The sequence below is a fragment of the Equus przewalskii genome, chromosome 22, assembly GCF_037783145.1.
Source record: "Equus przewalskii isolate Varuska chromosome 22, EquPr2, whole genome shotgun sequence".
Lineage (NCBI taxonomy): Eukaryota > Metazoa > Chordata > Mammalia > Perissodactyla > Equidae > Equus > Equus przewalskii.
The window spans coordinates 38,630,718-38,645,323 of NC_091852.1; the positions used below are offsets into that span (position 1 = coordinate 38,630,718).

The 14,606-nt window shown below is 43.5% G+C and overlaps 2 protein-coding genes across 2 annotated transcripts; one reads left to right on the top strand and one right to left on the bottom strand.

The window, feature by feature from the left end:
- LOC139078426 (WW domain-binding protein 11-like) lies at window positions 1-9,947 on the bottom strand. Its single transcript, XM_070589799.1, has 2 exons — window positions 8,988-9,947; window positions 1-4,498 (listed from the first exon to the last, which is right to left on the bottom strand). The coding sequence occupies exon 1, from the start codon at window positions 9,812-9,814 to the stop codon at window positions 9,200-9,202; it is 615 nt and encodes a 204-aa protein (XP_070445900.1). The 5' UTR covers window positions 9,815-9,947; the 3' UTR covers window positions 1-4,498; window positions 8,988-9,199.
- A 2,009-nt stretch (window positions 9,948-11,956) lies between these two features.
- LOC103558747 (interferon alpha-2-like) lies at window positions 11,957-12,693 on the top strand. Its single transcript, XM_008531933.2, has one exon. The coding sequence runs from the start codon at window positions 12,167-12,169 to the stop codon at window positions 12,668-12,670; it is 504 nt and encodes a 167-aa protein (XP_008530155.2). The 5' UTR covers window positions 11,957-12,166; the 3' UTR covers window positions 12,671-12,693.
- The last annotated feature ends 1,913 nt before the right edge of the window (window positions 12,694-14,606 follow it).

Here is a 14,606-nt window from a genome sequence, read left to right on the forward strand (position 1 = left end):
TGCACAAAACACTTCTTTATTTGAGTGACAAAGGAGGATCAGTAGAAATATTTTGATCTATTTCATAGATGAATAACATGGAAATAATAGAGACCTCGATTAATGTAGAAAGTCACACACATTATTCATTAATAATGTTCGTTGCTTCTTTAGAATGGGAAGGGCAAAGAAGACCTTCTGAACTCATTACGTTTTGGTCTTTCAGCAGCACATCAGACGCAGGAAGGAAAAAAGCAGGAGCTTTACAAGGTAAAGTTCTGCTACTCAATACCAGGCTCTCGCAGGTGTAATCTTACATCTCTTTCCCATAAAGTCCCAGGTCCATAAGTGCTCACAATGTCCCTTCCTAGAGCCAGTCCTTTTTGGAAAATAATGCCCCCAGAGGAGAGACTTATAGCAGGAAAGCAAAGAAATTGGAACCCAAGACACTTCTCCTCACCCTGCTCTGCTCCCCCATGTGAAAGCTGCATCGTGGGGCTCACCCATTCAGTGCCAGTGTGAGATGCAGTGGAAGAATGATTGTTTGGGGGGCAAATATTTTGGGCAATGCCTTCAGACAAGTTAACTTCTCCAAGGTTCAGACTCTCTGATGGAGCACCTGGCCCACAAACTCATGGGGGTGTTGGACAACTGCTTGGGACAATGTCTGTGAAAGCCCTTTAAAATGACATAGCCCTATACATAAGTGGAGCTTACTATTCTTGTCATTGAACCTCTGACCTTGAATCCTAAAATTCCTTGGCATGAATCTTGAAAGAATCTATTCCCAATGGAACATTCCACTTAGCCTCCTACATACTCTCTTTGCTCCCACTTTCACTTGACACACCCAGGCTCCAATTGGCCCAGTTTAGAGAGCCCTCCTAAAAGGTGCTAATGTGGCACCAGAACTACTTTCTCTTCAGAAAAGGTGGTTCATCTCTTCCATTATTTCAGGCATCCCCCTTGCTGTCTTCCCTATTGATTTCTGGGGTTCCAGCACAGCATGAGGTTGACACAGGGAGTACCACAGGGAAATAAATAGGAAAGGAAGCCATGGGTGAGGGAGAAAGGAGTCCCATAAAGTCAGTGACAGGAGGAATGTGATCTTCCAGGGCCTGCCTGGCCAGGAAGTTCCCCCCACCCTTTTTACCTCCTGTCTTCTACAGGCACCTGCATAAGCTCCCTTATGAGGATAGCTTTCTGTGGGGTAGCTCTGAGAAAGAGACAAAATGTGGTGTGGTGAGTCACTCACAGGATGAATAATCAAGAGGCCTAGGGCAGAAGACAGACTAGAAGGATTCTGGGTGTCTACCCCGGTCATACACTTGGGCAAGAAAATGGGGAAGATCAATACTGTAAGGAATGATGTCCACTCCTCCGTCCTGGGAAGCCCCACATCCAGGCACAAAACAGAAATGTGGCTCCCTTATTGCATCAGTAATATTACCAGAATTCCTCTGGCAGGCTTTCTTTCCTCCATGCAGGTCTTTGACAGATTTCAGAAGTCCATGTTAGGCAGTTTGGGATGCATCAGGGGTGGGGCCCATTCTTTGAGGTCCCTGACTATAAAACACTCTAACGTGAAGAAGACCCAATGCTGACCTCTTCCCAGTCCACTTCTTCTTCCTCATCTACCCAAGTTTCAAGAGCTTACGCTAGAGCTGTGCCTGCCATGCATCTTGGAGAAAACCCTCAAGCAGGTCATGGAGAAGAGGCCACCACAAAAGATTCAGCTCCTGGCCTGGAGAACTCTTTAATTCCACCCTTACCTGTGGGAAAAAGAAGGCCAGATGGCCAAGAGAGGGGCCCCCTCTCATTCTGCTCATAGGCTTGCAGGCGGCCCTTGACTGGGGAGGATAGCAAACAGGACCGAACTCCATCAACAACAAAAGAGAGAGAGGACTGTAGGAGACCCTAAGCAGGAGAAGATGAATGGAGACCACCCACCTCACAGAGAAGAGGCCCCTGCTCAGGACAGGTGACGAGTGGAGGCTCCTGGGCACAAGAAGCCCCAGTTCTTGCCAGAGGCGCCACTGGGAGTCACATTGCAAAGAGACGAGGCATTTCTTTCAGTGTTTTCAGGTACCTAAAAGAGGGAGGGACAAGAAACATCCCACTTTCCTGCTCCCTAGGGAGCCTGTGTCCCCAGCCAGGCCACGGCAGTCTGGACCACGGATGGCAGGTCCATCGGACCATCTTCACAGCTGCCCCGGGCTCCGTCTCTGAGGAATGCATTTCCTCAAGTCAGTTAGAAAGACATCCATGCCCTACTCCCGAGAAAATTTCTCTCAAAGAAATATTTCTATAAAATTAGAGAAAATTCATGGTTTCTCACATTATGCATCCTCTGAAAAGGACGGTCTCTGTTTCTTAAGAACCACAAAATTCACCCTTCCCAAATATATCTGTTTCTTCTAAAAAGAGAGTGTTTTCTTTTGTCTCTGCTGCATTTAGGAGAAGGTTAGAGAATCCAGACACTGGCGCTTAGAGAGAAGAGGAGGTCAGCTCCAGCTCTTCCTGAGAGCTCACTTCGAGTTTCTGAAGCTGAGGAAGGTTAGGGAGAGAGTCTGACTGTGGCACCGCACACCCACTGCCATCTCAGCTTTCTTACTTGTCATCTGAATACAGCTCTCCAAAAAAACAAATACAAAAGCATAATAACTTGACAAATGTCGAGGGGCTTAAAAAAATGAGAAAATCCATTAACGAAAAAGCCTCAGGAACTGGACTTCTCGGTCCTTGCCCCGCTCTACCACGATACTGAACTGTAAACAGCTGAGGGGTGGAATGCTTGGGGTTACGCAGGCACGCAGGGCCAAAAGTGTCCCACTCGGCCTCTAGGAACACAAAGAGACAAGAAACTTCACACATCCCAAAAACGGAACTGGAATTTGGCAGTCCTGAGGCCCTGAGTTCAGAAGGGAAAGGAGAAGACCCCATGACTCCAAATATTTGGGTGGATAACACCTTCCATCTCACTCCAAGGCCCTCTAAGGATGGGGAGATCAGTTCCATTTCCCAATTCTTAGCTTAGCCTAAATGAAAGTGTACAATTGGCCACTTTTCCCCATTCCTTTCCGTGTGTGGCAGGCTCTGGAGTGGCAGGGATGCAGGACTTCTGGCTGTGTCTGTGGTTCGACAGGCAGGGCCAGGAGGAGGCCAAATGGATGGCAGAGCAGTTGTAAGGTCTTAGCAAATCTGGCATGGGAAAGAACACAGTCTATCAGGCTTGGGAAAGAAATCTCTACCCTCTCCAGCTTCTGGAAGAGAGTTCCCTTTCAGCCCCTGGAAGAGAGTTGGAGTCCAAGCTAAGGACATGGAAATGGACCCATGGCCTGGGTCACCTTGTTCGAGACAGCTCAGCTCTAAAAACGTTCAGGGATAAGAAAGAATCATTGTTCAGAAAACAATGACTTTTTAAATGGTAAAAAAATTACTACCATCTAGTGGACAGAGCTGAGTGAGCTTTAAAATGGAGGGTGATTGGGAAGATATAGTGGGGTGTATTATCAGAGGGACGTGGCAAGGTCAAGAAACAAGGTAAGTGCTACTAAAGGGACTTCCCTGTCTTTAGTGTTCATCTGCCTTGAAATACAATTTGAATCCAACAATGAATTCTTCCCACTGGGTGGGTACCTTAGGAAAGAGAATGCACTCCCTATGGAGAATCTACATGGTGCCTGGCTTGAAGACACCATTGGGGACAAAGGGATCATGCAGCCTTCAATGACAGGATGGTTCCCTGGGCAGTCACATAGCGCCTGCAGAAAAGAGAGGCAAATAGTGAGGAAAAATTTGGAGGGTGAATGTGTAGGAAAGATGGAGAGCCATTGAAGATAGGGAAAAATAATCCAGCTAGTGGGAAGTAACGGGAGTATTTCCCTTGTTCCTAATCAAGACAACTCCCACTTCCCAGCTAAACATACATGCACACAACCTGATCTAGGTTCCTCCCAACTACAGTGTAGAATAGAACACGTGGTGCCATCTCATCAGGAGTAGAGAGGTGGGGCTTGTTTTTGAGCATAGGGACAAAGTCTGCAGGGATGATTCCAGGCCTGGAAAATCCCTTTTGGAGTAAGTGCCCTCCATACAGTCATTGTTTAGACTTCATGAAGGATCTGCAGGATCTTGTCCTTGGTGCACAGCTGGCCTCTCAGTGTTGTGGAGCCTTCTGTGGATTTTGTGTGCTTGGTAGAACCATGGGATATCTCCTTCATGGAGGTACACACTCATGCAACAGAAGTAGGTCCTTGCAATTTTTGACAAGAGTAGTTTTTCTGGGCTCACCTTGGATCACTACTCAGCCCACTGCCATCAGCATGGCCAAGTACTCTACATTATTCTCCGTATTCCTCTGCATCCACGGGGTCTGGGTCAACACTGTTAAAGGGCTGAGTGGAGTGACTGCTGAAAAAGGAAGAGCCATAAAATGGAGTCACCAAAAAGGAGGAGAGTCATCGCAAAATTAAGTGGAGAAAAGAGCCACTGGGGCCACCTGTTGTACCATTTCCACCTGGAGGAAAGAAGAGGTCAGGGTTAATGTCATCTTGGCTCCACTCCAGTTTCTTTACCCTTTCCTAGCTTCCACATCCAGGGCCTGCAGAAGCAACCTTCATCTCCTACTGAGAGGTTCACACTCACACAGCAATTGAAGCCTGGGAAGAGTAATGTCTGCTTTTCATTATGAAATTAATAAATTAGCTGTACATTCATCTTTTCACTTGAGTCTCTCAACTTGAAGTTACAGAGGACAAGTAACTAAACAGGCGGAAATCCAGGACTAGAAAACTCAGAGGAAGTGACCGTCAGGACACTGACCTTCCTCATGTGCCCATGGCCAAAGACCACTCATCCAAGGAGAGGTGGTTGCTTAAAGTGCTGAGTGACTGGCTGTGGGTCACATGACAAGTCATTATCTGCCTCCAAGATCAATACTTTTCTCCAGAAACACACATAGGCTAAGGCAATCAGACAAGATGTGCACGCAAAGAGGAGTACTAAGAGATTTGTCCCAAATTAGAAGGGGGACCCCACAGCAAGGATCCCCTACACTCTCTCTGTTTCTAGCTGTTTCCCTTTCTCTTTTCCTAACCCTTGCCCATATCGACTATTTGGCAATTTCTTAGTTGTTTTCAAGTTTAAACAGCATGTTGCTGCAAGTGTCTTATACTCAAGTGAGAGTCTTTCTCTAAAGAAGGAGCCAGGAAGTAAAATTTATTGGTCAAAATACATACACACTGAAAATACGTACTGCCAATTGTCCACGAGAAAACTGGCTGTGTTAATCTGCTTTCAAGAGTGTATACGTTCATATATGTCCCCACACATTGACCAACACAGGATCTTATCATTCTTTTTAGTTTTTGCCAATATGATAGGTGACAAGTAGCATCTAGTAGCACCATTAGCTGTCTTTCTCCTAATTGGTGGTAATTGTTATCAGTCACAACCAGTCTCCAAAACAGAAAATTTACTCCAGCCTTCTCATCCATCTCCTGTAATAGGTATGGAAGAACTTAAAATGAAAAAAAGTCTGCTGGCAAAGAAGAAACGTAGTTGAAGGAATTCAGCCCCAGAATTTGGAGGTGGGACGTTCGCTTCAGGACTAGCACACTATTATAGCTCAGAACTTTTTCCCATATTCACTGGAAATTCATGTTTCATCTGTGAATTTCCTATCCATAGAAATACACCCATGGCTTTTGCATTGTCCTTTTCTTACTTATTTACAGAAATTCGTTATTCATTTTTTTATGCAAACACTTTGTTTTATACAGCAGACACACACACACAGTCTGCAGGGTCTTCATTTAGATCCCAGATCCACACTAACACTATGTTCCTCTCGCCTCTCTGGCTGCCCATTCTAGCTTCCCTTGAAACATCTAAATTAGTGGTTTTCCTGTGTTCAGTGCCTAGAATTCTTTTCAGTTTAAGCTCATGAACTAGATCCCAACCTAATCTAGTTTTCAGGGCTTTAAAAACAACCTCGATGCTGAGGTGCTCCAAAAGTAAATTCTGGAGGCATCTGTCCAAATGCCTATTTGACAGTTGGTGTCTAATAAGCATCTTAAATTTAGGTTATTGAAAATGGAAATCTCCTTTTGGAGAAAACAAAACCCAAATAAAAACAAAGACAATCACCCTCTTTTCTTACTGTTTCCCCTTCAGTTACTGGCAACTCCATACCTCTAGGTTCTCAGGTTAAAATTCCTGAAATCATTCTCAACTGCTCTCTCATCAGGTGTCCTGTCTGTGTAATTGAGGTTTAACACCATTGATGGTTTTCACCCAGGAATATGGGAAAGCTCCATAGTTTGAACTCAAGACTTCTAAAATCTACTTAATTGTATTATAGCTACGGTGTAAGCATCCTTGGATTATCAGACCAACTCTATTTTATTATGATTCACTAATTATTAACATGCCTTCTGATTTATTTTACTGATATTTTACCTGTTATGCATCTATAGTTTTTTTAAAATCTGAGTTTCTTTTCTTATTTAATCCTTTTAAAATACTTGAATCTAGATTTTATTATTCTCAAAAAAGAAGGTAGATGACTTTTCACTTTTCACCATGACCTGTTAAAAATAATGTTGACATATTTGCTGGTGTTTTCTGATAAAGTGCCTAATTACCACTTTTTTAAGATTCTTGCCTGAAGAATTTGCCTGTTAATTCTAAACGTTACATGCTGCAAGTGACCCCAGGAAAGAGCAGAAAGGCCCCTAATTATTGTGAAAACACTTTCCTCTACAGGCGTTTTCAGGTTATTTATCTATGTAAATCTTACCTTTAAATCCAGCCTACATTCCTCTGTCTCCCTTGCCTATCAAGATGCTTATATAGATCCCACTCAAATATTTTGGAAATCAAACACAGTAAGTGAAATGTCAATATGTACTTATAAGCCAAAATCTCGATATTTGACTATCTGAAATATGTCAAAGCATCTCATTTGTACCCAGCCCAGCACTTATTCACGACCGTGGATTAAGGTCTGGCTGAGATTTGAGCATGGGGTTAATTACTGGAGATAAGGTGTGTTCCCTGTCCTCAAAGTGTGTGATATTCTAAGAGAGACTCAACAATCAACATGTCAGAGTACTGACACAACACATGGTTATTGAGGTCTATCCAGCTCCTGCACTAACGAGCCAGGGTTAATTCACTAAAACTGATAACAGAAATTCCTACCAATCATCATATATTTCATTGAATATATTTTAACTTGTATTATTCCAATAATTTCCTATGGTCCTATACTTTCAAGGGCAAACTCCTGCCCTCTAATTTTATTCACCCCCCACCCCCAACACACACACACTCACCAGGGCTTTATAATTGAGAGTCAAATAAATGCTTGTCATTAGTTGACTCCCCAGAGCAGGAGCACTTCTTCATTTCTTATCCCACTAAGTATCCTGCATGATGTGAGGAATATTGTAGGTCTTCAGGGTTGTTAAAAGTGATAAATATAATAAGCTTAAAATAGTTGTGCCGGTAAAGCTCTTTGAAAACTACTGTCTTGGATTTTATTTTCTCTCGTGGGTTACTCTTCCCTTCTCAGGTGACCTGTAAAAATGTTAACTGGGCCTCTCCTTTTTTCCTTCAACTTGCTGCATGACTAGTGCAATTGTTTCATTTTTTCTATTGTAGTTTTACAGCGTTAAAATGGGGATAATGAGAATACCATATTCCATTCAGTATTCCATTTCATGTTATAGTCTCTATATAACTCTATATAGTCTCTATATAACACATAAAGTTGTTACCATAATTGAGTAAATTATATAAAGCATCAGGGACATATTAAACATAGTTATGATAGTTGTTACTGTGTACTGGTAACATATATATATACACTGACAAGTGCACACAAAGGTGTAAAAGCCATTATTTTATGCTTCCAAAAATATGATTATACATTTGTGCCTTACTCAGCTAATAATTTTATTATGCAAAATTTCTACCTCTGTGAATTAGGATCACCTTTATTAGTACTGTACATAGGATATACACAAATTTTTTAATGCAACTAGCAAATGTAACATCCTCATCTCTGCACTAAACAGTACATTAAAAACACCTAAGGATATCTAGTGGGCATGAATAGAAAATGCAGTGAGTGCATTTGGCAATAAGACGTTAAGTAGTAAATGATATGTTAAGTGCAAACCTACATTACGCTGAAATGGAAAGAATTTTGATGCAAATAGATTATAAATTTTTTGCAACTTATTCATTTGGGATGACATTTTGAAAAAAGTTAAAACCATCCAATGAAAAGCCATGGCTATATATAAAGCAGAATGCTTAATAGAGGACTCATGCTTAAAACAAATGAGAGGAAAAAAAAGATTTTGTAAGTTGAAATTAATTATTTAAGATAGTTACTGGATCATAAGATACTGCCAAACATGACAATTCTCTCCACTGAAAATGAGATAAGTAGAGAAGTAATTTTGAAAACATTACTGATGAGTTTGTTTCCATTAAAGCCAGGAAGTTATAATAAAGTCTGGTTTTTGCATAAATAAAATACTTAAACAATGTGCTTTAATACTTTTAAATTTTAAAATATTTTTTCGACCACTTTAACATTGTAGGAGAAATTAACCATTAAAATGGAATGAAATTGACATCGAACCTGAAGTGCGTTCACTCACCCGTGGTGCAGCAAGCCCGTCTGACACCAGGTGTAGGGGAAGAAAGGAGTTGTACTGCAAAGCTCTGAGCAAGGGGAACAGTCAGCTAAAGCTGTAATCCCGAACTCCCTGGAAAGCTATAAGCAAGGGTTTTTATCTGGAGTTTTAGGTAGAGAAGGGGGAGCATGTAGCCTTGGAGGGCTGAAGTTCTAAAGAATCCTCAGCACGGGCATGACTGTTCTATGTGTTGCGTGCTGTGGATTTGTAGTCTTTGACATCTAAACTTCACCATCAGTCATTTTAGATGCTTAAGCTGCTTAATCAGGCAAGGGGCTGTCAGCAAGTTCCTACCTTATCAGAGGTCCGCCTGCTGTCCTGCAGGGCAAGGTCAGAAACTTGAGTTATTTTGTTTCCAATATTAACCTTGTGAGTACAAGGCACAGTTTCACCCTAAGCCAGGAAAATTTTAATTCCTTCATCCTCAGTTTCAAAATCACGTAAATATAGGCGCACATTCTCCCTTTCTCCCGGGGCTCCTTTAAAGTCTCAGCCCTGTCCCCAAGTCATTCCACTGGAGGGGGTCGCAATATTCCGTCCCTACTGTCCAGATTGTAGCTGCGTCTCCGTTTCCCCGAATTCGTGTCTTTCTCCCCAGAAAGCCTCCTGAGCCTGGAAACAGCCCACAGCACGCTCTGACCTCGAGCCGCCGGTCCCCGAATGAGCGCGCGCTCTTGGAAACGGTGTGGCCCCGACCTTCCAGGAGAAAGGGAAGGATGGACGCGGGCAGGCGCAGGCAGCGGAAGGCTCTGGCGGGGCCCCGGCGGAGCTCCCCGCCGCGTCGGGCCGAAAGGAAGCGTTTGCTCCGCGTTGTCCCGCCCCGCGCGGTCCCTGAGCCCCGCGGCGCCTCGCCCGGGCCGGGCTCCCGCGGACGGCGACGCGCCGGGTCTCCCGGTGTCCGCGGCCGGAGCCCCAGGCGGGTCCCGCTGGGCGGGCGGCGCCGGAGGGTCGGTCACGGCGAGTACGGGCGCCCCCTGCCGGCCGCTGGGGGCAGCGACGGGGGTTTGCGCGCGCTGTTGAGCGGTGGCCGCGCGCTCAGTGTCACTGTGGTACAGGCGAAGTGCTGAGATTCTGGACTCCCAGGTTTCTCTGCTGATGGCAATGGCGATGCTCTGCTCCATCCCTCACATTTTAGCAGTTGGTATATGTCGTCTTATATTTTTCCAGTCATTTCCCATTTTCATGTAAATTGAGAGCATAAGTATTTGTTCCTTTTAATCCACAAGTACCACTAGCTCAGTATTTTCAACAGAGGAGTCACTGAAATGTTTGTAATTCACTCTCTGGTGCAGGGGCCATAACTCTCACCCGTCTTGTCTCCCATGCATCTCATAAATTTATGGTGAGAATTAATATTGGCAATCTGTATGAACCACCTTATATATTAAATGAGGTTATTCTATAATTATTGTTAGAATTATTAATTTTGTTGATCTCATTCTAAGTTCTCAGAAATAATTGCCAATTGATAATTTCATTTTGCTTATTACATAAAATAATCAAAATTTGGTCAATGCATCTACAAATTTGGAAGTGGAAGACAAATTAATGAAAACATAGAGAATTAGTAATCAGTAAGGTCTGAGACAGTAAAAGAACATCAATGTGTTAAAGTGTGGGGCTTCCCAGAAAAGAAGTGATCGTTTAATACATGCAGTCGGATCTGCGCCTGACACTTGAAGGAGAGAAACTGACGGTGCGCCTGAGGCTCTCCGCAGAGAACCAGCCCGGAGGAGAGTCGTCTGAGCCCACATGGCTGCTCTGCGACCAGTAGAAATGAGCCAAATAGTCCCCTCCCTCAGCCTCAGCTCCTTTCAGACCACCTCTGGCAATATTTCTTAAGGGACCGGTTAAAAAAAAAGTTGCAGAGTCCAGGAACGTGGTTAAAAGAAATATGGGGGAGAGAGTGACAAGAATGGGACATTGCTAGGTTTCCAGCCAGGGAAGCTCACAACACTAATTCACAAGCTGTTTCCTGGGTTAGCATTCGGCTAAAGTGAGGGAGTACTTCCCTCAAGCATGGAAGTTAAGGAGACACCAAATCTAAGTACTCAAGATAAATAATATTTTAACACAAGATTAAAAATGAAAACTAATGCCAAAACACCCATGATGAACAAAATATCAAAATTTTAAATACAGACAAGAAAGAACCCTGCACTGGCAAGGCTGGGAGAGTCTTACAAAGGAAGGGGGCTCCATGCAAAGGAAATTTAGGCAAATTCCATTCAGTCTATAAAATTTATACCAAAGAAAATTGAAGATCTGACCTGTTCAATGTCCTCCACGGCCTGTACACAGCACTAACTTCCTTTGAACAACACAGTGAAGGCGGAGTCCTGTGAAAGTCGTTTGAGCAACGTGAAGTTAAATAAAAATTATTTAAGATTCTCACGGAATCAGGAGAAAGTGTCAAACATGGCAATTCTCAATTTAAAAAAAGTAAAGAAGTAATCTTGAAAAAATATTATTCAGTTTACTTCCATTAAAGCGAGGAAAGCAAAATTATATTAAATTGTTGTTTTGGTAAAATAAATTATAGTTTAAATAAACTTAGGTGAAGTTGAATAAAACGCTGTTTTTAACAGTTTTAATGTTAACAATATTTTTAAAATTTTTTTGATATTTAATTATAAAATATTTCATAAAAAGTTTAATACATGCTGTCAAGGTCAACGTTGAAAATTTCACGTTTGATATTTATAGTTAATATTAAAATATTTTAATATCAAAAGCAGCTTAATAAAAAGCAGTTTCAATATTCCAGGTTTTCAGTTTCTCAGTACTGTCCTCCTCCACCTTCCCGCTGTCACGCTGGAAAGTCACCAGGAAAGTCCCCGAGCACGTGGGGGGCACCTTCCCCGCCTCGGACCCAGGGGCGCCGCGCCCGACTCACCCCCGCGGGTCCCCAACACCGTCCGCTCGCGGCCCACGTCCCCGCCGTCCCCTTTCTCCGCATTTGTCGCCGCATCTCGCCCACAAACGCTCCGGAATCTGTAAAAACCACTCAGCACGCTCGGATTCCGGCCTCAGACCCTCAAGAAACGGCTTCTTTGTAAAAATGGCCTCGCCGAAGTTTCTGTGCGAAAGGAAAGCGCAAAACTCAGGGGCAAGTGCAGAAAATGCCGGGTTCGGTGCTCTCTCCCTGAGAAACGCGTCCCCGGCGAGGCCGCGGCCAAGCTCTCCGCGCAGCAGTAGGGCCGCGGAGAGGAAGGTGTCTCGTGCACTATTAAAGAGGCACGAAGTTGGCTCCCAAGGCTGCGACGCACGCCCCCTCCAGCGGCCCGAACGACTGAAACCGACCAAGTCCGCGCCTCTGAGCGCCCGGCGTCAGGAAAGGCCCCCTGCGCGCCCTCTAGCGGCCGCCCAGGGAATCCCGCTTTCCGGGGAGCCCGCGAAGGAAACTGCGCTAGTTGTTCAGCGGTGCCCTGCGCGCCCCCTGGCGGCCGTGCAGTGAATCACCGGAATTCTCAATGGCCCAGATCCATTTGCTAGAGGCAGGAGTGATGCTCTGCTCCATCCTTGCCTGCTCTCTTGGCAGGGACTCGCCTTGGATCCATAGCCTAAAAAACAGGGAGATCTTCATGCTGTTGAGACAGCTGGAAAAAATCCACTCTAAGTCATGCCTGAACGACGGAACCTACTTCAAATTTCCTTGGGAAAGCGAGACTATCACCCAAATCCGGAAGACGCAGGGCACCTGTTTCCACTATGTGATGCTCCAGGAGATCATCAACCTCTTCAACACAGACGACAGCCGTGCTGCTTGGAACAACGCCCTCCTGGATCAACTACTCTCTAGGCTTCATCACAGCCTGGAGCAGCTGGAAAAAGAAAACCTGGCTTGTCCCTATTTGGGAACTGTTGCCCGGAATTACTTCCAAAAAATCAATCACTATCTGAAGGAAAAGGAATTCAGCCCCTGTGCCTGGGAGGTTGTCAGAGGGGAAATGGAAGTGTGCCTCTCCCTCATGTAACAATACTCAGAGAAAAGTCGGCAAATAAAGGAGAAAATTAGACTTATCCGCTCTCTAATCATTCACATTGTTTGCTAAGAACCCCCCAAATAATCTCAACTCATATTTCTGTACCAGCTGAAAAATATCTGAAACCGAACTCACGGAATTATTTAAAAAATATATTGTACATCATGAATTTGCAAAAGTATGTTTAGAGAGAAGAACATGATCTACTTTCTTAAATAAATAACGTTATGACCTTTTAAAAAAATCTGTTTAAGCTTTTTGAGGGCATTTGTTGTTTCTAAAATGTAAAGTCCATTTTGTATGCAACGTTCCTTCAGGATAATATGTTGTTAAAGACATCTATCACTTACGTAAATGTTAGCTGCTATAACAGATAAACAGAAAACTATCCATAATTTGATCATAATAGAAATTTATCTTTCCTTTGTATAAGAGCACAATGCAGGCATTCCTGATCTGAAGAATCTTCTGGTTGGCTCTTCTCCAAACAGTGATTCAGAAACATTGATACCCTCTATTTCGTGACTTTACCATATTCAACATGTGACTCCAAGTCTGTCTGTGATGCTTGAATCTATTCCACTCAGTTGTAGAGAGAAAAAGTAAAGTGGATCACGCAGGATATCTTCAAGGGCCAGGACCATACAGGGCAATATCACTTCTGCTCACATTAGTTGGCCTGCGTATATTCTCACGAAATGTGTTAAGTGCAAAGAAATTGGGAAATAGACTCCCATCAGGTGACTAATGAAAGAGCAGACAAGTTCAGTGAAAAGGCCACTCTTCATTTTTTACACTATTTGTATTAATGCTCTTTTTAGGAGAACAAAATAACCAATGTGTTCACTGCGCACACTTTATATATTTTAAAAAACTGACCCAAAGTCTGATTCCACAGTTCAAATTCAGGGAAATGACATAGATGTCACTACATAGAGTTCACAGTATCGTTGATCCTTTAAAAGAAGCATTCAAGTTGATTCCCAAAGGCATAGGCTAAAGTCAGAAAATGGCCACAAGTTTGGAGATGAGGCCTCAGAACACGTTGTAAAGTTCAAGTTGTTTCCTTCTCACCTGAGGGAGACAAGGAAAGTATGATCAGGTAACTCCTTGCAGGTTCTTGAGGATCACTAGAATAAAAGTGAGAGTGAGCCTTCCATCGTGACCAGGCCAGTGATAATCATCCTGATATTCTAAATACTAATAATACAAACTTGAAGAACATATACCTGCCACCAATTTGTTTTCAACTTCACGCGATATTCAGTTATAACTTCTCTTGGAGAACCATGAAGAATTTACAAAATATTGTTCGGTCTATTGTCCTCTCAAATCATAGCTATCTATTATACGTTGGTGTTATTCATTCTCCTATTATTACCAAGGCTCATGTACATTGATTGAGTTCCTGAGATGGTAAGGACTGGGCAAAATGCATAGGAAACAAGGTTAGGTAAGATGAATTCTCTACCCACAGGTATCTTATAGACTTGTAGGGAAGAATTTAAGGAGATAATAGGGCTGGTCATTAAAAGCTACATCCCTGGAAGCTAGAGAGAGAATATAGCCATGTTAGTGTATAAAGAAGAGTGAGGACATGAGCAAGCCAAACCAGCAGACCAAAGACTCATAATCCAAACTCTTGGTTTTTTTTTTTTTAAAGATTTTATTTTTTCCTTTTTCTCCCCAAAGCCCCCCAGTACATAGTTGTATATTCTTAGTTGTGGATCCTTCTAGTTGTGGCATGTGGGATGCCGCCTCAGCGTGGCTTGATGAGTGTTGCCATGTCCGCGCCCAGGATTCGAACCAACGAAACACTGGGCCACCTGCAGCGGAGTGCGCGAACTTAACCACTCGGCCACGGGGGCCGGCCCCCCAAACTCTTGGTTTTTGACCTGATGTAGTGTTCCAATTATTAGGTACCACA